We start from the raw sequence: 24720 nt of genomic DNA, 5'->3' as shown, positions 1-24720 counted from the left end.
ACCATTACATAGGGAGGATAAAAATATATGCAGTTAAAAACATAGTTTGGAAGGTGAGCGCCAGAGAAAAATCTAACTATGCCCTTAAAATTAACTGCCTGTATCTCTGGTTCTGTAAGTTACAGAACCACAATGCTGATGCGTTTTTTTTTTTTAACTGGAAAAACTATGGTTCTTTGTGGTTTTAAGCCCAATATTGGGATACAGTCAAAAATTTTTTATTAAAGACCAACTCATGGTAATCAAACTATTCCTAGTAAGTTTGGCCGTGCATGTGGATCTGCTGCTGGTCCGGTTCCAGAAAGGTTTGAACTGCAGACAGAGAGAAGACCTGCGGCACTGGTTTATTTTCACTTACGGAGCTGGAAGTATTCTCTCCTGTCTGCAGTTGAAGATAATAATGTCTAAAGGGACATTCCCACTCTAGCCTCCCGTTGACTCATCCTAAAAAGTGACTCTTCTGAGCTCATTTGCATATGACTTTGGAATAGTTTTTTTTAATGTAAAGTGGAAAATTCTAACAAAAGAGAGAATTCTAAAGGGGCAGCTAGTTTAGGAAACCGGTCACCAGATTTTACCACATTAATGTATTAGCCATTGCTAATAGGCGCAGTGCCACTTCAGATGCCCCTATCTTTGCTTCTATAGTAATTAAGAATATTACCTATAGGCTTGTGGTCCTTTGATATACAGAACCAGAGATACAGGCAGTTAAAAGGGTTGTTCAAGCGTATTAAAAAAATCCTTGGGTGGCTGGTATTTAAAAAAAATACCTCTGAGGTCCCTCCCAGCGTCCAGTGCTGCAATCTCTCCGTTCTGAGCCCCATTTGTTTAAATGGGGAACAGAAGCCGCACTACATTCAGCTTCTGGCCTTCCGAGGTTACCGGCCATGTGCACTCGTCCCTATTCCCAGTGTTATATCACGCATGATGGGTGGGTATGGCTCAGTGCTGGACGACATGAGGGACCACAGAGGTAAGTACATGTTTAATTTTTTAACCCGCCCCATCCCGGCCACCCAAGGGTTTTTTTTATACCCTTGGGAAGCTCCTTTAGGGCGCTGTCCCACGTTGCGTACGCAGACGCAGACAAAACCGCGCCCACCGGGGCGGTCCAATCGCATCGGCGTTTCTATGGAAACGCCGATGCGATCGGACCGCCCCGGTGGGTGCGGTTTTGTCTGCGTTTGCGAACGCAACGTGGGACAGCGCCCTCAAAGAAAAAGACAGGAATTGGATATTTATCTGCAGTTCACATTTCTTGCTATGCTTTGAACTGTCCATATCTCCGGTTCTGTAGATCACAGAACAATAAGCCTAAAAAGGTGAGATTCTTATCTAAACCCCTTAAGGACCAGGCCCTTTTTCGTTTTTGAGTTTTTATTTTTCACTCCCCACCTTCAAAAATCTATAACTTTTTTATTTTTCCGTGTACAGAGCTCTGTGATGGCTTATTTTCTGCGTAACAAATTGCACTTCGCAGTGATGGTATTAAATATTCCATGCCGTGTACTGGGAAGCGGGAAAAAAATTCTAAATGCAGTGAAAATGATGAAAATTTTCACTGCGCCATTTCTTGTGGGCTTGGTTTTTACAGCTTTCACTGTGCGCCCCAAATGACAGGTCTATTTCATTCATTTGGTCAATACGATCACGAGGATACCAAATTTGGATAGGTTTTATAATGTTTTCATACATTTACAAAAATTAAAACCTCCTGTACAGAAAAAAAATTCTTCATTTTGCCGTGTTCTTGCGCTAATAACTTTTTCATACTTTGGTGTATGGAGCTGTGAGTGGTGTCATTTTTTGCGACTTCTGATGACGTTTTCAATGCTTCTATTTTTAGGACTGTGCGACCTTTTGATCACTTTTTATAGAATTTTTTCTATTTTTCAAAATGGCAAAAAAATGCCATTTGCGACTTTGGGCGCTATTTTCCGCTACGGGGTTAAACGCAGTGAAAAAAAGGTAATTATATTTTGATAGATCGGGCATTTTCGGACCCGGCGATACCTAATGTGTTTATGATTTTTACAGTTTATTTATATTTATATCAGTTCTAGGGAAAGGGGGGTGATTTGAATTTTTATGTTTTTTTAATATAATTTTTTTTTTTACTTTTTATTTATTTTTTTTACTATTTTTCAGACTCCCTAGGGTACTTTAACCCTAGGTTGTCTGATTGATCCTACCATATACTGCCATACTACAGTATGGCAGTATATGGGGATTTTGCATACCATCTATTATAGCCTCGATCATGACAGCCTCGGATCTTTGTGTGATCCCAGGCTGTCATGGCAACGGATCGCCGCTCCCCGGTGACGTCACGGGGAGTGACGATCGGATCCAAGATGGCGGCGCCCACGCGCCGCCGGCTCTTTAGTGCCGCCGACAGCTTTGCCGGCGGCGATCAAAGGGTTAACACCCGGGTGTTAGCGACGGGCGTTTGCTTCATTATGAGGCAAATGCCCGGTGAGTATGAAGAGGGCTCAGCCCGTGAGCCCTCTTCATACTCCCCCATGCGCAGTAAGACGTAAGGGTACGTCTTATTGCGCTATGGGGTTAAAATGACGTGTCAGAAGTGACTCTCCCCTTGCAGCCTCTATACTTGACTTATATCAGGCAAAATATGACTCTTCGCGGCTCATTGTCACATGACTTTGGAGGATAGATGAGAGGGAATTCTAAAAAGGACATTTTATACCCTCCCTGAGAGGGCTATTAGTTTTGACGGGGTAAAATAAGGTGGCAATGTTTACTCTCCTTGTAACTGCAGGCTATAAAACTCTATGAGGGATATTAATGAATATACTAGCACTGGCTACAGTGCAACGTTGTGATGGTGATAAAAGGGGGAGAAAGTTTAATTTCCAGCTAGTAATTTCAACTTTTCCATGTCTTGTATGCCCGAAACGTGGCGTACAATATCCCCAAGTTATGTAAATTATAGATAAATATATATTTTTTTATCCTGAAGAGAGAGCAGGTTTAGGTAGGTCTGATGTAACAAACTATTTCTAGTGATTTGTATCTGGCAGTGTGTGATCCTATGCTGTATTTCTATGTAATTCTCCCCTGACTGCTTTATATCCCAGTCACACGGCGCATCTAGTTGGGATGCTGGAAGTGCGATTATTGGCCATTTGAAGTGATGATTTGCCAAACTGAATGAATGCGGTTTGATTTTCATAGGCTAACTACATCATGCAAATCCGAGGGAAGCAAATAAATTGTTTTGACAAGTTAACTGAAAAAAATGACATAGATGTCTAAGAGGAATACATATATGCAAACTAAGCTGTCATGTTTACAAAATGCTGGAGGAGCGCTGAGCAGAATAACACCGGCGTCTATGTGATGTAATCAGAGTTTTACGCTTAAAAAGACTCTATTTGACACAGCAATTTGTAGCTTCCTGCTGCACAAAACGGATCTATTTTTCTGAATATGAATGTTTCTACAGCCCAGGCCCTTCTTGTCTATAGGCCTTGTACAATGTATAGATTATACCTCTAGAAAAGATAATCTGAAACGAAAATCTACCATCGAAATCAAGCATGATAAACCAGGGACACTTACTCATACAGACATTGTGACTGTGGTAATCATCTTATTTGTCCTCCTTCCTTCTAAAAATCAACTTTTTGAATTATGCTAATGAACCAGGAGGGCTATGGGGCTGTTACCAGAGACCCTCCATGCTATAGCTTTACAGTCTGTTACACTGTCTCCCCCCTGCTCCCTCATCACTTCTCCCCTTCTCCCTCTGCCTGATGTAATCTCACAGCATTCATCAGTAAAGGAAGTTTCAGCACATGGTGAGAAGAGCACAAACAGGCTCTGGTAACAATCCACCCCCCACCCAGAGCCGTTATGCATAATTGTAAAGTTGATTTTGAAAGAAAGGAGGCCAAGGATAACAAATATAAGAATATTAGCAAAGTCACAGTGCCTGGATCTATGAAATTGTCCCTAGTTTATCTGGCTTGATTTTGATGGTAGATTTCAAGAACAAGTAACCACATGGAATTGGGATAATGTTTATTCCAGGATTCTAGTTTTTCCAAGTGCTCCACAGTGTCTTCTCTTTGTGATTGCTGTAGTATTCAAGCAGAAGCCTGCCAAAGCTGTTACTCAGAGCATAGAGAAGGGGCTGTGGCGAAGGCCAATACACAGGGCTAAGAACACAGCAGTGCGGGGACACACTCCTTATGCACTGTGGGAGCTACAATCCTAAAATAAATAACATTATTCACAATGGTGCTACTTGTAACACCAGCGCCGGCCCAATCCACTGCCACAATCATGTCCCTCAATCCTCTGGAGGTGGCATAAAGGGGATAATAATTTCAATTTCTAGCGGTTTGCAATCATTCATCAGAAAACTGGTATACTAGGCCTGATAAATGTCCCCCTGTATCTCCAGGTTTGCACAGCCAGAACTTGTAAGAGTTTCCCTTTAGAACAAATCAAAGGCATTTGAAAGTGCAATGATGCTCTATACATCTCTATAGGTGCCGTATTATAGCTGAAGGCAAAGGTCAGTAGACAATTCGTGTTTATCTCCTCTTACCTGGGCCTCAGTACAAAGCTGTGTAGGTGGTCGCCTATGAGCACTCTTTGAGATGCTTTCCATGAACGTGATTCCTAAAAAATTGGATACCTATATAATATCTACATTTTCTTCTAGGTTATACAGTCAAGAATCCTTACAAGAGAACACATGTATAACCCCAACTATTCTTACCCTCTCACCATAACTTACCTTATCATTTGCATACACACGGCTGAGGGTGCACAGGGATTAAGCGCAGTGTCATAGACTCAGAATGATGAGTACTATCTGGGAGGCCATGTATTTTTTCATGTTGTGTAATAATCCAGCAGATCATTAATCTTGTAATACAGCCATCAACCATTATAAGATATGTCAATGACAGATCAGCTATTCGAAGAAAGATAAAGCTGACAGACTAAGCTCTTGTGTCACCTCCTCATCCCCATAGACTGTAAGCTCTTGTGTCACCTCCTCATCCTCATAGACTGTAAGCTCTTGTGTCACCTCCTCATATACTGTAAGCTCTTGTGTCACCCCCTCATCCTCATAGACTGTAAGCTCTTGTGTCACCTCCTCATCCTCATAGACTGTAAGCTCTTGTGTCACCTCCTCATATACTGTAAGCTCTTGTGTCACCCCCTCATCCTCATAGACTGTAAGCTCTTGTGTCACCTCCTCATCGACTGTAAGCTCTTGTGTCACCTCCTCATATACTGTAAGCTCTTGTGTCACCCCCTCATCCTCATAGACTGTAAGCTCTTGTGTCACTTCCTCATCCTCATAGACTGTAAGCTCTTGTGTCACCCCCTCATCCTCATAGACTGTAAGCTCTTGTGTCACCTCCTCATCCTCATAGACTGTAAGCTCTTGTGTCACCCCCTCATCCTCATAGACTGTTAGCTCTTGTGTCACCTCCTCATCCTCATAGACTGTAAGCTCTTGTGTAACCCCCTCATCCTCATAGACTGTAAGCTCTTGTGTCACTTCCTCATCCTCATAGACTGTAAGCTCTTGTGTCACCCCCTCATCCTCATAGACTGTAAGCTCCTGTGTCACCCCCTCATCCTCATAGACTGTAAGCTCTTGTGTCACCCCCTCATCCTCATAGACTGTAAGCTCTTGTGTCACTTCCTCATCCTCATAGACTGTAAGCTCTTGTGTCACTTCCTCATCCTCATAGACTGTAAGCTCCTGTGTCACCCCCTCATCCTCATAGACTGTAAGCTCTTGTGTCACCCCCTCATCCTCATAGACTGTAAGCTCTTGTGTCACTTCCTCATCCTCATAGACTGTAAGCTCTTGTGTCACTTCCTCATCCTCATAGACTGTAAGCTCTTGTGTCACCCCCTTCATCCTCATAGACTATAAGCTCTTGTGTCACCCCCTCATCCTCATATACTGTAAGCTCTTGTGTCACCCCCTTCATCCTCATAGACTATAAGCTCTTGTGTCACCCCCTCATCCTCATATACTGTAAGCTCTTGTGTCACCTCCTCATCCTCATAGACTGTAAGCTCTTGTGTCACCTCCTCATCCTCATAGACTGTAAGCTCTTGTGTCACCCCCTCATCCTCATAGACTGTAAGCTCTTGTGTCACCCCCTCATAGTCTGTAAGCTCTTGTGAGCAGGGCCCTCACTCCTATTGTTCCATGTGACTGTTTGTACTCTGTAATGTAATATTATATGTGGATATGTCCCCTATGTTTTCTAAAGTGATATGGAATATGATGGCGCTATATAGATACAGATTATTATTATAAAAAATAAAAGACGGATATTTACCTGACCACATACGGCCTATACATTATTCTAATAATATAATTTGTTCCATCTCTGCAGAAGCCACAATGGAGGGCGCAGGAGCAGACCAGCTAAGTTTTACTCTCCTGGATTGTGTGTTAGATCTCTTCCCAGGACGTCCCGAGTGCCAACAGATTCTTCATGACATTGATGAAAAGCTGAAGGAAAATGCTCAAAGGTAAAGTATAATTAATACTATATTTTTGCAAAACAATTTTTTGTACTGGACTTTGGACATTATCATTGTATCAACGTTAAATAGAGTCTATCACCTCCGATCTCGCCACTTGTGAACGTAGCAATGTGTAGGGCTCGTTATCAGCCTTACAGATACTGTATAGTTTTACTGAGTCATTTTAGAAAAAAATTAGGTATCAGTTTATTGGTGCACCAGGGGCGGGGCCAAGATGGTTGGTGCAACCGTTTTTTCTTTCTAGGCTTCCCAGCATCATATTAACATATTCCTTTAATAAATTTATGACCAATTTGACAACTGGGTGTGTCACTACACACCGTCCAATCAGTACTGTTGGTTCTGGGTACCAACCCACAGAATAAAGAAGAGGTTTCATTTAAAGCACACTATGAAAGCCATAAAAACATAACCCACAATAAAATAGTACAGATGCGTCTTTTTGCTAATTTCACTGCATTTGGAAGGTTTTTCCTGCAATTGGGGCATAGCAGGGAGAGCATGTGCTGTGGTACCCCTGATGTTGTTGCCCCTACCGAAATTCACCTCTCCTATCCTGCCATCATGGAATCGGGTAAGATCCAACCTATTTATTTCTATGTGTGAAGTGTTGGGTATCTGATTTGTGGGTAGCCACTGGTTTGGTTGCTGTGTCATCATTGTGATTGATTATGTACGGTATTTTCTAGAGGTCTATTCACAATTTTAACACATTTTGTATAAAAAGTTATGTTTTAACTCTTTATATATCCCTTTTTTACCTCCATGTCTACATTGTTAGTAGCAGCAGGGCTGTGAAAAATTAATTTGCATTCCAGGATTGTAGCTGGACTTTAAGCAATGGGAGAATCTCCTAATCATGCTTTGTTCTTTTCTCTACTGTATTTATTCAAACTACTCCCCAGCCCCTTCTCTCGGCTGCAATATCTAACCAGAAGTTTTACTCTGAGCACAGGGGAGGGTCCTCCTGAGATGTTCTATAGCAGTGATGGCGAACCTTTTAGAGACCGAGTGCCCAAACTACAACCAAAATCCAGTAATTTACTGTGAAGTGCCAACGTGGCATTTTAAGCTGTAATTTATTGCTACGTGTTCTTCCACATTTTTCAATTGTATCGGCCACCTAGGGCCACCAATACAGTTGAAAGGTAGAGGAAGAATGGTGCGTCCAGCAGGATGACCTCCAAAGATAATGCAGCCCTGTCCACACCTCACTTTTCCTGCAGTTCCAATCAGCCAATGAAGTGTCACTTTAAAATAGTGCTGAGAGCGGCATCTCATATGTTGCTTAAGACTGCAGGAAGATTTGGTGGATTTGTCCTATTTGGTCACCTCTGTCCTGTGGTGATGGCCTGAGTGCCCACAGAAAGGGCTCTGAGTGCCACCTCTGGCACCCGTGCCATAGGTTCGCCATCACTGTTCTATAGTAACAGCAGAGGTATAGTAGTGTCGGTACCGGGATGTTCATAGTATATAGGAGTAGGGACATAAATAAGTCTGTAGAGGTGGTGTCACAAGGAGGAACAGTTTATTGGATTAAGGCACAAGGGAGCCACAAGCTTTATAGGGGTAAGACGACAAGTAGTGCATCGTGACAATTGTCCAGTATAAATCGGCCTTTAATAGGGATGTCTAAACTCTGTGCCTAGGGCAGCGGGAGCTGTAGTCACCTAGTCTCATTTTCGTAATAGAGTATCTATGAATAGATAACACAGGATCACACTGGAGACAATAGGTTATGGTCACCTTCCTCCTCCACAACGACTTTTCTTTCACAGATGTCAGTGGTTCATCTACAGACTACAGGCTCCTTTGGTTCATGGGATTGGTAAAAAATAGTAAAAACATCACTTCACGGCATTCTGTTTACGTACCAATCTAAAAATATTTGATCCCTCTGCCTGAACTGAGGACAACTTATTGTGGACCGTTTGTGAGCCTGATCTTCTTCAGATCTCCAACTATGGTGACTTATAAAGGAAGCGCATGACATGTACAGTCGAGCCAATTGTAAATGTCATATGCGTCCTATTTCAGTCTCTGTAGTTAAACGTGTATATTTTCTTCACTCCGGTCCAGCACAGCACCTCCTGTCACTGCCGGTCTATACAGCAGTGATTGTACATCCGTAGCAGGAGCACTTGTGGATGGGATATTTCTGTTGCAGCCTTTATGTACTAACAGGGATTGGGGTTAACAGGAGAATTGGAGCGGAGGAGAATTTTAAGTATTTTATCTTCTGTCGTGAAGTAAAAAGACCTCAAAACTCAGAAATCCCTTTAAAGGACCCCTGTTATCAGGTCTCTGTTACTATTTCTGTCACTACTACCTCACAAGGATCCCATCACAGCTTTTATCTAGTTATTTCAATCATTAATCGTTCTTAAATCATCTTTTTTATTATGTAAATGAGACTGGTCACATGGTCAGAGGCAGTGAAGTCACCCCTGTTACCCCTCCCCTCTCCTCCCCCTGCTCATGTCTGTGTGTAATGTATAGTAAAGCATTGCTGGTGTCTGTGCTGCATCTGCTGACATGCTGCATCCTCCCATACATATGTGTGATACACAGATATCAGCTACACAAGTACCTGACATGTTCTGCTATAACATGGCTGCCTGGAGCTGTTGTATCTCTCCTATACACACATAGGCTGCAGGGGGCGCCAGCACCAGGAAGCAAATGGAGGAGCCATTACAGCATTATACCTCACATCATTATACAGGCTGTCAGTCATGTGTATCGGAGTATCTCATGCACACAGGCTGCAGGGGCCGCCAGCACAGGGAAGCACATAGAGGAGCCATTACACCATTATACCTCACACCATTATACAGGCTGTCAGTCATGTGTATAGGAATATCTCATACACACAGGCTGCAGGGGGCGTGGCCTCCAGCAACAGGAAGCACATGGAGGAGACATTATACCATTATACCTCACACCATTATACAGGCTGTCAGTCATGTGTATAGGAGTATCTCACACACACACAGGCTGCAGGGGGCGCCAGCACCAGGAAGCACATGGAGGAGCCATTACACCATTATACCTCACACCATTATACAGTCAGTCAAGCACTGGGGGTGTGGCTGTACCTCCCACTCATGAATAAGCTGGACAACTTGAATATGCTAATGACTCATTGGACATCTCACAGGTCATTTGCATACAACTTTAGGACCTCATTGCTTAAGATTACAGGCATGTAGAGGGACAATGAAGGGATAGAAGCAATGCTCTCTAATGGCAGTTTATGAAAATATATTTAGTTTATTGGGTTAATTTGCCTGACGGGTTCTCTTTAAGGAATTGATTTTTGACCATGTGGTTCTACTTAAAAAAAAACTCCCCTAAAACCCACGAGTTTTTAATGTACTTTTGAAGAGTTTTAGACAAGATTTTACAGCCTTCCATGTTATTTAGACATCGATCCTTAACCAATAATTATTCTTACTCCTTTTACTTTTGATGTTTTCCATCAGGATTTTTATGTGAAAAGTGCTTCAAAATCTTCACCAAAAAAAAAGCCAACTGTGAATATAGCCCTTACACAGTAAAGACGAAAAGCCTTCACATCTGATCACAGGAAGAGAGGAAAATAGTATATGTATTCCACAGACTTATTCTTGACTCTGCCCAATAAGTAATTCATCTGTATCTGCTCCCTGTAGGTTATACCTATCATTTCTTATAACTAAAGAGCTCAATATTCTGTATTAAAATAGGCTGCTTGTCAAGAGCATTCGATAACAGCAATTGAATAGCAATCTCTGTGTTTAGAGCCTAAATGGTTATTTTCTCATTGTAGTTTACTGTAAATAGAATGAGTGATGAGCCTCTGCAGAAGGTGGCATTATAATAACACGTAGGCCCGGCTATTCCTGTCAATTTATTACAAGTCCTTTATGTATTGTTATATACTAGCAACACTTTATACGGTTTTATTTTAAGAGGCTGTCGCTATTACATGGTCGTGAAGTTTCATGACATTTGTAGCCTTATCCCCTTCATCTCCTCATTCAGCTTTTTCTTACGTGGCCCCCTGTAGTACTATTTCCCGAGTTTATGAGCTACAAGACTTGTTGATGCAAAATGTAGAGAAAAATCCTACCAACAAACCAACGTTTCCATGTAGTCAGACGGTGTTTAGTAACTGTATTTTATTTAAAAGGTTTTTCAGCCCTAAACCATGAATGGTGTACAGTAAAATATGAGAAAAAAAAAGGAAAAATTGAAGTCAATAAATAAAATCATAAACACGTTAGATATCGCTTAAAGGACATCTACCACCAGGATGAAGGATTGTACACCAATCACACAGACATACAGGTGTGTGCCTCCCCTGGAAGGATCCACTCTTTTTTTAGCTTCTTATTCCCTATTTTTTTTTTTTAAGATTTAAGAATTATGCAAATAAGCCTTTGGGGCTCTGAGCCATGCAGCCTGAAGCCCCAAATTTGCATATTTTAAAGCCAGTTATTCTTATTCTTAAAAACAAGGGAATAAGAAGATAAAAAAAAATCCTGCCAGGGGGGCACACACCAGTATGTCAGTGTACTTGGTTTACAATCCTTCATCCAAAATGTGGCATCTACCAAACTTATTTTTAAAAAAAACCAATTACTCCATATGGTGTACGGGGTAACATAAAAAAAAATGTTCAAATTGAAGCTTTTTTACCATTTTGCCTCTAGCTGAAATTTTGAACAAAAAGTGATCAGTGGATCATACAATTATTAAAACGGTATCAATGAAAACGCCCAGTGATTCCGCATATAGTCAGGCCTTACCCAGCTCCCTACACTAAAGTATGAAACAGTTACCGGTGTCATAATATGGCTTGGCCAGACTTTATGCAAAGTTTTAGAAATTTTTAGGGGATGCGTCAGTTGGACCAGACCTAGAGATTCGTAAACAATGACCATAATAAAAATGGCGTAACTGCATTGTTTTGCCAGTTTTGCAAATTTAGATATTTTTTTCCCCAGAAATAATAATTTGTCCCACAGATAACTAGATGTAAATGATGTAAATCATTCATTGTAGTTATGGGGGGGGGGGTATCTTGATCCATTGTCCTTCATAAAACGGGTCTACTTCTATCGATTTGTATGCATTTACTGTATTTTTCAGACTAAAAGCGCACCTGATTGTAAGGCGCACCATCAATAAATGCCTTCTAAAACGTCTAGGTTCATATATAAGGTGCTCCCGATTATAAGGCGCACCTGATTATAAGGATGAATGACCAGCAGGTGGCAGACCTGTGCACAGTTCAAGGCATTTGTTGTCTGTGAGTACAATTCATATAAAAGGCGCACTGGATTTTAAGGCGCACCTTTGATTTCTGAGAAAATCAAGGGATTTTTTTTGTGCGCCTTATAGTCCAAAAAATATGTTAAGTGCATCCTTATTTTGGTGCTATAACTGTTTTATTAGACTTTTTGTATAGACGTTCATGGTATGTTGTCTTTGGCCAGCATCCAGATTTTGGTGTCGGAGATTAGGTTTAGTCTATTGGTAATTGAAGCAGATTTATGTAGCCTCCCGACAGAAAAGCCCGTACAATGCAGTGCACTGTAATCGGTTAGGTTTCACTGATTGAGACACTTCATGATACCACAATAGAAGCCTTTTCATCCAGAATCCCTAGAGCCAAGGTGTACGGGTGGAGCATCACATTTCGCAGTCCTGAGAAGAGTTTACACAAGTTAAGAAGATACATGCCAATCTTTTGTCATTCTTAGAACCAATGTTCACAATTGGGGTTGTCCCATCAGAGATCTGAATGGGGCCACAGGCAGGGAGGTATTCTTTCTCATGAAAGTGCTTAGCCTTCATGAAAAGCCTGTTTGATAATGAGAAGATATTCGTTTCACTACACTTCATTTTAAACTCACTCATGCTTAGAGTTTTCTGAAAAGGTCTTTTCTTTACCTTTCTCTATAGTGTTTTCCAGCCCACCCAGCCTCCAGTCATATTGTAGAGGCCTTCACACCGATGTAAAAGTGTGTCCTAGTCAATCATATTTGACGATTTTTCTGGTCTTATTTTTATATTGTTATTGTTATAGTAATGTCCTCTTGTTTTCTAAAAATTGGTCATAACAATTTTGTTGAACATGTGTAACAATTAAACATATATAAATAAATAATAGTACTCACTCTACAAAAACTGTCACAATTTTTTTTTTTATTCACCAAGAATAATACAAAAATGTTTTTTACAAAAAATTTTCAGTGTTTTTTTTTTTTTTTTTTAAAGCTTTCTCTTTGTGTTCAGAAAAATAGACATACATATGTCTTAGATTTTTTTTTTCTTGTAGAGGTCCTCAGCCCTTTAAGGATCTCCTTACACAAAAACTTTCTTGGGTAGAGGGGGTGAAATTGTATTCTTCACAAAGTGTATTTCTTCCCCCTTATTGTCCTCTATACTGTCAAATGCCCCTTTAACCTGCAACAATGTCCCATTTACACTCTCCACCCTTATAACCCTTTTGCTGTAAAAAGTAAAATCTAATTCTCACCATTCCCTGTTACCTCGCAGAGGTCCTCTTCTCTGCTGTGGTTGTGCCTGAATTTCTGATGCTGGTAGGCACAATGTGATGACATCATCATCTTGTCTGCCAGCCTCACAGCCATCATATGTTCCCAAAATATGAAATTGACACCTGGATGTTACCAGTTGGGTGTGTTACCCTGTAGACTAACACTGTCTGATCAGTTCTTCCAGCACAGCTCCCAACCGTCCCGGATTTGTCTGGACAGTCAGTTTTTCACCTCTGTCCCTCCTTCCTGGGTGGTTAGGAGATTGCCCCGATATGCCTTGAACTGTCCTGGATCCTAGAACAGAGTCCTGCCTCCTGGTCCCGACACACTAGCTGCAGAGCCACACACAGCCTTTATGCAGACCAGGAAATGGGAACAGCCCGGCTGCTCCACTTTACTCACTAAGGTGAGTAAAGCGCTGTGTGAGGGCCTGTTTTGTGCGTTACAAATTGTACTTCATATTCCATGCCCTGTACTGGGAAGTGGGAAAAAATTCCAAATGCAGTGAATTGGTGAAATTCTTTTTTAGCTTAGGTCACTAACCGAACCGTGGGGATAACAGATCTTATCTTTATTAGTCCCGGGAGGGCCTTGCTCTAGTCATAAACGCTGTTTTAAACAAAGACTGATCACAGCTCTTCCTGTGCTCAGCATTACATAATTAGGCACACCTCTAACTGCGCCTGCCGGCTATCATACTGGGAAGTGGGACGGAAGAGGAGGAAAGAAGCGAACGCAACAAGACGTGCATAATTATGTAAGGAGGGGCACAGGAGAAGAGCTATGATCAACCTTTGTTGAAAACTGCATTTATCACTGAAACGGGGCCCCTCCCGGCACTAATATTCCCAATTATCTACCAATCAGTAAGTGACCCAAGCTAAAAACACATGCGATCGGTAACTTGCACCCAATGCCTTGCATTGTTTAAATGGAAGACTGCAGTTAATGGTTACCAATCGCATGCATTTCCATGGAAACGCATATACAATCAGACCTGTCCACGTATGCGCTTGAATTGTGTTTCTAAACGCAATGCAAGCGCCATGTGTGACTGTGCCATGAAATAAAGCAATCATTGTAAAAGTATGCCTACGCAAAAGGGAGCGTCACTTACGGGTGTGACCAGGGGTGCAGTTTATGTCTTTCTTTCTCTTTGTGCTTCCAGTGACGGATTGTATATGGACGCGCCACTTTGAACTGGTTAATACCAACACCTAGTTGTAGCCAAGGAATGAAACGGTGCAGAGCTATAACAAAAGATAGGCAAAAATTGATATTTTATGAGGGATTGAATTATTGAAAGATTTGTCTTATGGGAGGTGAAAGGTTATCTTTAGGATCAGTCTATTTTCAGCTGTATTCATTCCTTTTTATTGTTTTTCTGTTGTTATTTAGCATTGAGAAGTGTCTACAAAACCCCCAAAAGGAAGTCTACAATAGAAGCGGGGATATCCTACAAAATAACGCAGACAGTTTTCAGAGGCTGAATAATGCATCATCTTGGAGAATGGATGATTCCTCGCACGCTGAAGTGATGCTATTCCTCAAGACTTTGGTAAAAAGAAAAATTGTCTATCATTGTGTCTGAAATCTATTGTAACTGTCAGTGGGTGTAATATATCAGAGAATATTACAATAGTACAAGTGATTTTTATAATGAAACAAAACAGAAAAGTTAGAAATATTCACATTTTAACAATTTAACACATTTACCTTTTCCGCTGTAAGTAATATTAAACTACTTAGTAAATGTAACTTTTCTTTACACAAATAAGATCAGTTATTCATTGAAATAGACAACCCCTTTAAATGTAGCATTGTGTTAAGATAGGATCAGGAAACTGAAACCAGCATGGTCCTAATAAGCAAAGGACAGGAAACTGTGAGGTTGAGGACTTTCTATGTATACGTCCTAAATGGTGCTCAAAGTTGGAGATGCTTTTAGCAGGACTTTGTATTATGATCCTGAGTGTTTTTTTTTTATTCCATACTATTTTAAAATCATTTACTACAAGTGACCCCAATACATGTAAACATAATCTGAAACCTCTTTAAGTAGGTTTAAGCCCTCTATGGTTCATCCAAAAGTACCAAAAGCAATTTTGTCAAAGTTACCTTGCTCTGGTGCCCTGGTCTGGCCAAAAGGGTCGGAGGTCATATGAAAAGTCAGTTTGAATGAAGCATTCTCGTCATATTACCCCTGACACTTGAGGCTCAACCAGGAGTTTTAACCAGAGGGTGTGAGTTAACAGGTTTTTTTTTTAACATTTTTCTCCACATTATAAGAAGAGCTTTCACCAGAATTTTACCCTGCAAACAAACAATGCCTCCTGGTTTAGGGTAATAGGTACCTAAAATTAGCAGCCCATGAGGTACTGTAATTTAATGACTGCAGTTTTGCAAATTAGCATACTCTACTCTTTTATTCAAGCTATAACCCTTGTTTTTTCAATAGTGAATCATGCCTACTTATTTTGACTTTCCGCTCTTTGTATCTTCAAACTTTGTGTATTGCCCTGCCTTCTACTCCTCCCCATCCACAATTAGGAACAAGAAGTCCTTGGAGGCATGCTGTTTTTTCATGGGATCAGATAGATGCTTAGGGTACATTTTGCAAATGTAGAGCGTAAATGACTGTGGTCATATGACATAAAGTGCTGAATAGTGAGGAAGCATAAGGCAGGGGGAGGAGTAGATGGGAGGGGCCGGCAGAGCAAGGCACACATCCTCTGATGCCAGCTAATAACAACTATTTTTATCCAAATAACCATTCATTAGAATATTTATAAAATTATTCCATGCTTTGCTGCATGAAATTCTAGCTATGTTCCCCTTTAAAGTGCAGCGCGTGTCTTCAGGGAAACCCATTGTGGCAAACATTTTACAGTTAGGAAATGTCGAAAACCGAAAAACCCTTTTAATTACGTGAGATGAAGGATCCTAAAAAAAATGTTACTAATTTATTAGATTTTCTTACCTTTGTTACCATGCAGAAATGTTAAAGTTTAAGATTCTCTTTGTTTAATTTAGCAACATTTTCTGAAGAATGTCGAAAATCAGGAAGACCTAATCCTTCAATTTCTAATGGACCTCCACAGTCAGTCCGGCATAAGCTTCCCTTCCTCTCCAAGCGCAAGCTCTTTTCACTGCACTTCTCAGACCTCACTTCATGTTATTGATGATGATTCCTCCATGGATCTCCAGTCTTTGTGGGATGATGTAAGGCTACATTTACGACGCCATCTAGTTGGAAAATTGCAAACCACTTTGGATACGTCTGAAAGTCAACCTAAGGTTAACTTCAAAGCCCAGTGCTTGCAGCGCCTTCTTTTTCTTTATCCTGAATCTGATGTCCTTGTTAAATATCAGAATATCCAACAGAATGTTGTTGTTGAACTTCTCCATGGCTTCTGTGAAAGGAAGATAGAAAGCGTACTTGGGGCATACCAAAAGGCTATTCCCAGGGTGTTCACCATGATAAAAGAAGATTTGTTTGTGTTAAGCCATGTTATAGACTCTTCATCAATTATTAAGTTTATCAATGAGACCTTCTTTGAAGCCATCACTGAGGAGATGAAAACATTCTTTGATATACTCTATGAACCCAGCACAGAAGAGCAGGGTCTCCAGCCAGCAAGACTGATAAAGAAAAAGCATAAACAGAGGGTGCATGCCCTTGGTAAGTGGTTACAATATATAACTCTGTACTGTATTAATAATGTGTCCTTCTTTTATACAATACGCTGGAAAATCTAAATTCGACAGCTTTTTGGGCAACAACATCTCATGACTGTTGTGTGGCTTCTTACTACAAAGAAATATGCTAACACCCAGTTGTCTATCAATATTTAAATATCTTTATATCAATGTATATCCTTACATTGACCAATGGTCAAACCATGGTTCTAGTTGCGGTTGAACCCAAGATAGATCCTCTACTTCCAGTGTATAAAAGTTACTATATTCAAATCCTTTGCATACGGATGAGTTTTGACATAAAATAAGTATGCTAGAAGGGATTAATTATACTCCACACCAGAGGGATGAATTAGATTCTAGACCAGAGGGTGTTGTTAGCTTATTGGTGTAAAATCTGAGCACAGATTCTCATTTAAAGGGAATCCGTCACAACAATTTACCTACCTGAACTAACTGCAATGTTATGTAGGGCTATGTCCACACATGACATAGCTTTGTTTTTATTGTCTAACTGCTCCTCTCACACCAAAACTGGATTTTAGAAATATGCAAATAAGGCTGAAGTACTTCGGGGTGTCGATCACAGTCTATCTCAGTCTCTAGCTCCACAGAAATAACATGGCCCCCCCCTGCCAAATTGACCAGCTCCTTCTCTTATCCTTTCCCATTTAGCTACTTCACTCCTTGGTCCACCAAGATCTTGCTAAAGCACGGCTACTGTGCTCAAGGAACAGTGATACATGTGCAAGCCAACTTATCTCAAGTGGTGGTCGAACTCCACTACATGCTACACATCCAGGATACATAGGCATTACTGCGGCCCTCTGTATGAGACGAATGCCCGAGCAGCAAAATATAGAGTGGATCTTATTCCTGCCCATGTTACTTCTTTTATACTGTCATCAGTGTGCACTTTGATGACACCCGTGCCACAAGCAATGGACCATGGGTCTGATGTTTGTAGGCAAATATTGTGCATGTTCTAAAGCAGGTAACCTCAATCAGCTGCCTCTAAAGCCAGCAAGATCTTGTCATGTATCAAAAGTTATATGGAGTATCGGGATAGGGATGTAATATTAACACTCTACAAGGCATTGGGTAATAATAATAATAATAATTTATATAGCGCACACAGATTATGCAGCGCTGCACAAAGCTTGTCAAATTGGTCCCTGTCCCCATGGGCCTCACAATCTAAGCAACCTAACAGTATGTTTTGGAGTGTGTGAGGAAACTGGAGGTCCCGGAGAAAACCCACTCAAACACAGAGAGAACATGCAAACTCTTTGCAGATATTGACCTAAGTGGGAATCGAACCCAGAACCTCAGCGCTGCAAGACAGAAGCGCTACTCACTCAGTCACCGTGCTGCCCTAATTCAGCCTCACCTGGATTATGCCTTCCAGTTCTGGGCACTAGTCCATAAAAAGGATGCCCTGGAGCTGGAGAGGGTTCAATGTAGAGCCACAAAAATGATAAGGGGTATGGAGGGTCTCAGTTATGAGAAAAGATTAAAACAACTAGATTTATTAATTTCTATAAATATATGAGTGCTCCATACAAAAATATGGTGGAAGGTTGTTCCAGATTAAATCAGTCAAAAGACAAGAGGGTAATGTCTGTGTCTGGAAAAAACAATGGTTTATCATAAGAGGCGACAGGGTTCTTTTACTGTGAGAACTGTCAATCTGTGGAATAGCCTGCCTCAGGCGCTGGTCACAGCAGGGACAGCAGAGAGCTTCAAGAAGGGTCTAGATGCCTTTTTACACCTAAATAACATTGATGGTTATGCTATATAGAATTGTTTCCCCTAAATCCCTTCCTCATCCAATCCCTTCCCTGCCTTGGTTGAATTTGACGGACATGTGTTTTTTTTCAACTGTATAAACTATGATACTATGATAAGTATTTTTTAGTGTCTCTAGACTCCTTGTCACTGTGGTCATGTAGTGACAAGAAATGGGAGACTCAGAACTCCCATTCTTGAGATTGTTGGGAGTCACAGAAATAAGGGAAGATCGGACATTTAGCAACTTAACTTTAGATTGGTGCAAACACATCCAGCTTCCCCATACCAGAGCGTCTTTGTTTTAATCTGTGTGTTACTGCTACCTGCAGAACTTTTTATCATTGTATAATTATTGAGTAGCAGCAAAAAGTGCACAACATTTTGGAATCTTTGCACTAAATTCCTTTCACTTTGGTACTACAGATTGTTTCTCATGCTGTGTATACGTCCGCTACTGTATTGTACTGTAAATATATATTTTGCATCACTTTACCTTCATTTTCACATATTTTTAAATCAGTTGCTTCAAAGTTTACATAAAGTGTGAAAAGTCCTGGTCGTGAGATGAAGGAGGTGACTGGTTGAATGTTGGTTTTACTAAGTAGCGTACAGGGAAATGCAACCACAGTAACTGATCCTGGTGGATGAATAAAACGCAATAATTTTACACTGACCCATGTAAATTTAAAACAGATGTATGACGGCTGTCTAGGGCCGCAGCTAAGGCAGAACATACGCTCTGCGCTATTTATTAGACATATTCAAGCCATAACGTAATTCATTGAAGCTGTAATGCTGTCAGGACTGCAGTCAGGTTCAGTTGCTTCATCGCAGTGTGGATGTAGCAGATAATCATGATATACAATATTTTAACCTTCACGTTATTACTCTGTTTCGATTGGTTATTTATAGTCAAGTACACAGAAGTTCAGCAGTGTGTAGGTGTCACTGCAGAACACATTTTCAGGTATACAAAACTTTGCATACATGCAGGTGTAAAATAAGAAATTAAAAACTGACAAAAAAACAAACTTACCAGTTACTGTAAAGGGGTAGGCTCATCTGGGAACTTAATTTAATTAATTTGTCATGCACATACATTGCTTCAATTGGATGTTATTAAAATAAACTTACCCGTGTAAAGATAATTTCCCAAAAATGTATTCCTATGGTCCCTTAGAAATTAGATTGTTGTCCTTGGATATGACCACCGCTGCTGGAGTTTTTGCTCAAAGAAACAAAGTGTTTTTGTATACTAAATGGATGGAAGTTACAGTATGTCCCACAGCTGTGGCGATGAACTCTGAATCCAATGCGCATGTATGGCCATCGCTGACAGAATGTTGAGGTGGTCGTATCTGAGGACAGCTATCTCATTTTTAAGGGACAAGATGACTACATTCATGGAAAATTATGTTCATAGTGGTACATTTTTGCAATAACACGCAATTAAAAAAATGTATTTATTTATGGCAGATTAATTAAATGCCTAGATGGGAATTAAAGTCCTGTTATTACTCCTGGGTTGCTGCTCCTGTAGTAACAGCCTCTTTATAGTGTATTTACACTCATTGGGGGTATTTTTCAAGACTTGTACTGGTGTAAAAGCCTTGACAACAATTCGATGCTAGAATACTGCTTTGAATTGACTGGTTCACAAAAAATAAAAAAAAAATACTAAAATGTGTAGTCTATTTCTTTTTTTCTATCTTTCTCATTCACTTCCCTCTTATGTTTCTATTAAAAAGCCACCAATTCTAGAGACTACTCCAAGTATAGTGTGCTTTGGTAGTCTGAGATACTCCTCTTGCTCTTAGGCCCCTTACACGCGTTCTTAGGCCCGTTCTAGCACAACCTGCTAGTGTGATGTGAGTTGGACGGGACTACATTCACATGATGTATGCCCGCCGTACGAACGGCGCCGTATTCCGTCGACAGATAGGACATGTCCTATCTTTCTGTGGGCTACGGAACGGTACTGTGCCGCACGTGTGCTGCATCGTAGCGCTCCCGTACGGTGCCGTGAGGCCATAGAAGTATATGGGGGACATATATACGCTGGTTGTATATACGTCCCCCATACGTTTGTGTGAATGTAGCCTTAAAACGTGCACAACCTAACCGGGTGAGCAGACTAAATATTTTCAATTGTACTTGTTCACTGTACAATATTATCCTTTAAGCGCTTTTTTCCATATCTTTTTTGCTTTCTTTTTTTATCAATAATTTTAGGCTTGAAAACTCCTGCAGTGGTTTAAAAAATGAAAAAAGAAAGTGTACTTACCCTGATCTAGCTCCCCACTGGGATTGCACATGCCCAGAGGTTCTGGGGAGTCACAGGGCCCACTTCAGCAAATGAGTTGCCTTCCCGGACCTGCAGAAAACAAAGGAAGTGAGGTCCTGTGGTCCCACTCATTGGCAAAAGCGGTTCTCATGCCCCCCCAGAACTTTCGCTAGGCATAGTGGTAAAAACTGCTATAGTAATGCAGGAACTAGACACATAAAAAGTTTTTTTACAATTTAATTTTTAAAGGTTTTAATTTCTGGTATCCTCGAAATTACATTTTTCTTTAGGAGAAGGGATCAGGATAGCAAACTTGGTAAAAATCTCTCTGGATTTATTGCCAGATGAGAAGTGTGTTTTGATATTAAACAAACATCTCCTTGTGTGTGTGGTAACGATTTTTACTTTTTTAAAAATTATTTTTAGGACATTGACGGAGGAACTAGGTTTGCAAGAAGTAATGTTTCAGGGAAATGCAGTTGTGCATATACAATTAACACTTTATAAAAAGAGAAAGAAATGAAAACCATAAACATATAAATCGTAAAAAAAACGCTAAAAAAAAATAAACCCTCAATAAATTAGAAAAATTAATTCTGCAGAAAATCTTTGCCCTCAATTTAAAGAATTTAATGTAGAAAATGTAGAGTGTTGAGGGCTGCAATATATTCAGATGTCCTGAATAAGCATCTTCTAAGCCGGTTCTAATTATATTTATTTTTCTACATAATCAGCAGTTTCCGGGGTGGACAGTGACCTTATCATTACCCTCAACCAGACAGAAAATCCATTTTGAGCAGAGTATTGGTAGACGTGAAAATTTTGGGATCCTATTGTGGGTCATTTACTTTGTTTCTAACCCATTATTTTGATGTATTTTTTGCAATAAAGATAAACCTATTTGAGAACCCAGCAAGGAGATTCATACCTTATTACAATATTATAATTTCACAGAGATGCTCAAGTTATAAATCCTTTTGCCCTGGGGGTGATAGCGCCACTTCATAATTCACACTTGTAGAAATATTTCTGTCTCTCTCCAACTTTCACTCCGCTTTGCTGTTCGCTGGAAAGCTTCTTTTATTTGACTTTTTATATGAACCCAATTAGTCTGAAATACAAGCTGGAAAGAGAAAGAGAAATGAGTTAATAAAAAATCAGGATTAACAAACATACTGTATATCATTCCGAATAATAAATAGGACACAAGTGGATTGGCAGGAAATAATTCCATCCTGTTTGTTTTTTTTGACAGCACTCAAACCACTTGAGCATCACTTTTATGTTTTATAATGTCAGTGAACCACCTGACAAAATAATTTCTGAGTAATTCATTGTAGGCTACATACAACTCAATCTATATTGAATGCAGCAGCAGCAAATTATTATTATTTTTTTTTCTCCCTTCGCTGGAGGAACTAATAGGTTTCACAGTCCTCATGTCACATAATATTTATACCTTTCTGTAGCGGATTGGAGTCCTATCAAATGAAAATGTATTATTATACTAGATAAACCTTACAGACAGAAGACATGGCTTCAGCTGTCTACAAATCTCAAACTAAACAAGTAGGAGATGCGTCGTGGGTAATCGGCAATAAGTCATGTAGAGATGAAGGGGCCTGGGATTCGGGAGGACTTTAGTGTATCGGAGGGTTAGGCTGATGTGTTAGGTCCTCTGCAATTTTATTTACTGTATATACTCGAGTATAAGCTGACCCAAGTATAAGCCGAGGCCCCTAATTTTACCACAAAAACCTGGGAAAACCTATTGACTCGAGTATAAGCCGAGGGTGGGAAATGCATTGGTCACAGCCTCCCCAGTATATAGCCTGCCGGACCCTGCCCCATAGTATATAGCCAGCACCTGCCCCCCAGTATATAGCCTGCCAGCCCATATCCCCCAGTATATAGCCAGCCCCCTGCCCCAGTATATAGCCAGCCCCCTGCCCCAGTATATAGCCAGCAGTGGGGGAAGCCAGAAAGGTGAGTTTTGATATTTGTTTTACTTGAGTATAAGCTGACTTTGGGTTTTCAGCACATTTTTTGTGCTGAAAAACTAGGCTTATATTCAAGTATATATGGTAATTGTATTTCATGGGTGGGAATCATTCACACTTTGCATGGTGCCCAATTCTACTGATAGATGCCAAAGATTTACACATTTGGGGGAGATTTTGCAGAAGAGAGAGTGAAACTGTTCTAGTTGCCTATGGAAACCAATCAGAGCTCAGCTTTCATTTTATAAACAACTGTTGGAGGATAAAAGCTGAGCTCTGGTTGACATAGGCAACTAGAACAAATCTCCCCCAGTATCTATATTTGTGTTGGTACATTAAAAGGGAAACTGTCATCAGAAATTGGCTGAATGAACCACTACCAGTATCTTGTTAAGCAGCTGATGAGCTTCTAGATCATGTTACTGGTCTGGTTTAGTGACATTATCCAGAAAATCAACTTTGAAGTAAGGTGTAAATAGCTTTTATGAAGTCAAGGAGGCGGAAAGATTAACACTGAAGTCAAGCACACCCTACTTCAGAATGCCCCCTTCACTGTAATTGAAGGTCCTCCATTGGCATCATTGAGCAGATCTCCTGATTGGCAGGAGGTGTTCAGAGGTTGGGGGGACTTGACTTCTGTGTTTAATTACACAACCAGTTATTTCCTGACTTCAAAGTTGATTTTCTGATGATGTCACTATGCTGGGCCATGAAAAAAAAAATGATCGAGAATCTGTTTAGCTGGTTGACGACATACTGGTAATACTATAAAAGGAACCTGTCAGCAGAAATTGACCTAATAAAAGATTTTGAACAAGAAAAATGAAAATACTAAAACAATGGGTATGCGTTTTCGTTATAATCTTTATAATAATGCCACACCTATTCATTGGAGGAGATGTATTAAAAGTCTCTATAAGTCAGGCAGTGCAAAGTAAAATTGTATTACATTTATCAAAGTGTATTGTGTTGAATGATCTTTCCAGGTTACAGCCTGTCTGCCATGCTGCCTTCGTTTTACTAGTCCTAAATTGTCTAAGTGTCTAAACACAATAGGTTTCCTTTAAAGCCTGTATTCACATATTAGGGCTCATGCACACAGTTGTATCTCAACTCCATGCAAAATCCAGAAAAGTACAAGTATGTACACATTAGATGGTTAAGTGGTGGGTCTGGCTTGCCAAAGTCTCCTGTTGCTATTTACACTGACTTAAAATGTATTTGGGTGAAAACTGTCTTTACCCCCTCACAGCTCTTTTATGTGTTATGGCATATTCCTTTCAATGATTTAGGCATCTCTTCATTTCAATGCAAGAGATATCATTTTTTAACCATTATGGCTTCCAGTGGATTACAATTAAAATCTTATATAAAGCAGAGTGTATGTATGTACGTCCGCTAAACAAGCCTACTGACTTATCTAGCACGGTGGGGAGACAGAGCTTTTATCATGTTTTAGCATGGTGCACTGTCATTTGTTAAATTACTCCATTGTCTGTTGGCTAGTATGGAGGTTAGCCTGGATATTCATCAGGTTGCATATAGCAACCAATCACAGCTCAGTTTTTTTTTTGCTACAGGTTACTAATATGAGCTCTGATTGATTGCCATAGGCAAAGACCGCTTATGTGTGAGTTAATATGATTTTGATTGTGATACTTAGCCAACATTGTTGTAGAGGAATTAGATCATCTTTGATACTCCAGTCACAACCAGAGCTACAATCATCTATCTGGATTTGACTGGAGTATCAATCTAATCTTATATCATCTGTGATACTCCTGTAACATCTACAGCTGCAATCTCATATCTTCAAGTACTTCTTGAATTCTCTCCC

At 40.3% G+C, this 24720-nt stretch overlaps 1 protein-coding gene across 6 annotated transcripts in view; it reads left to right on the top strand.

The window, feature by feature from the left end:
• KIAA0825 (KIAA0825 ortholog) overlaps window positions 1-24720 on the top strand; it is a 264884-nt gene that overhangs the window by 11175 nt on the left and 228989 nt on the right. For 5 of the 6 annotated variants that reach the window (XM_072139641.1, XM_072139636.1, XM_072139647.1 and 2 more), the window contains exons 2-4: window positions 6405-6543; window positions 14508-14667; window positions 16143-16791. In XM_072139641.1, coding sequence (XP_071995742.1) covers window positions 6413-6543; window positions 14508-14667; window positions 16143-16791 — 940 coding nt within the window. In that variant the 5' untranslated portion in view covers window positions 6405-6412. Of the gene's footprint in view, window positions 1-4436; window positions 4547-6404; window positions 6544-14507; window positions 14668-16142; window positions 16792-24720 lie in introns of those variants that run through there. The other variant, XM_072139631.1, reaches the window with a different exon arrangement.

This window comes from Engystomops pustulosus, chromosome 1, assembly GCF_040894005.1.
Source record: "Engystomops pustulosus chromosome 1, aEngPut4.maternal, whole genome shotgun sequence".
NCBI lineage: Eukaryota > Metazoa > Chordata > Amphibia > Anura > Leptodactylidae > Engystomops > Engystomops pustulosus.
This window is presented reverse-complemented; position numbering and strand designations above follow the sequence as displayed.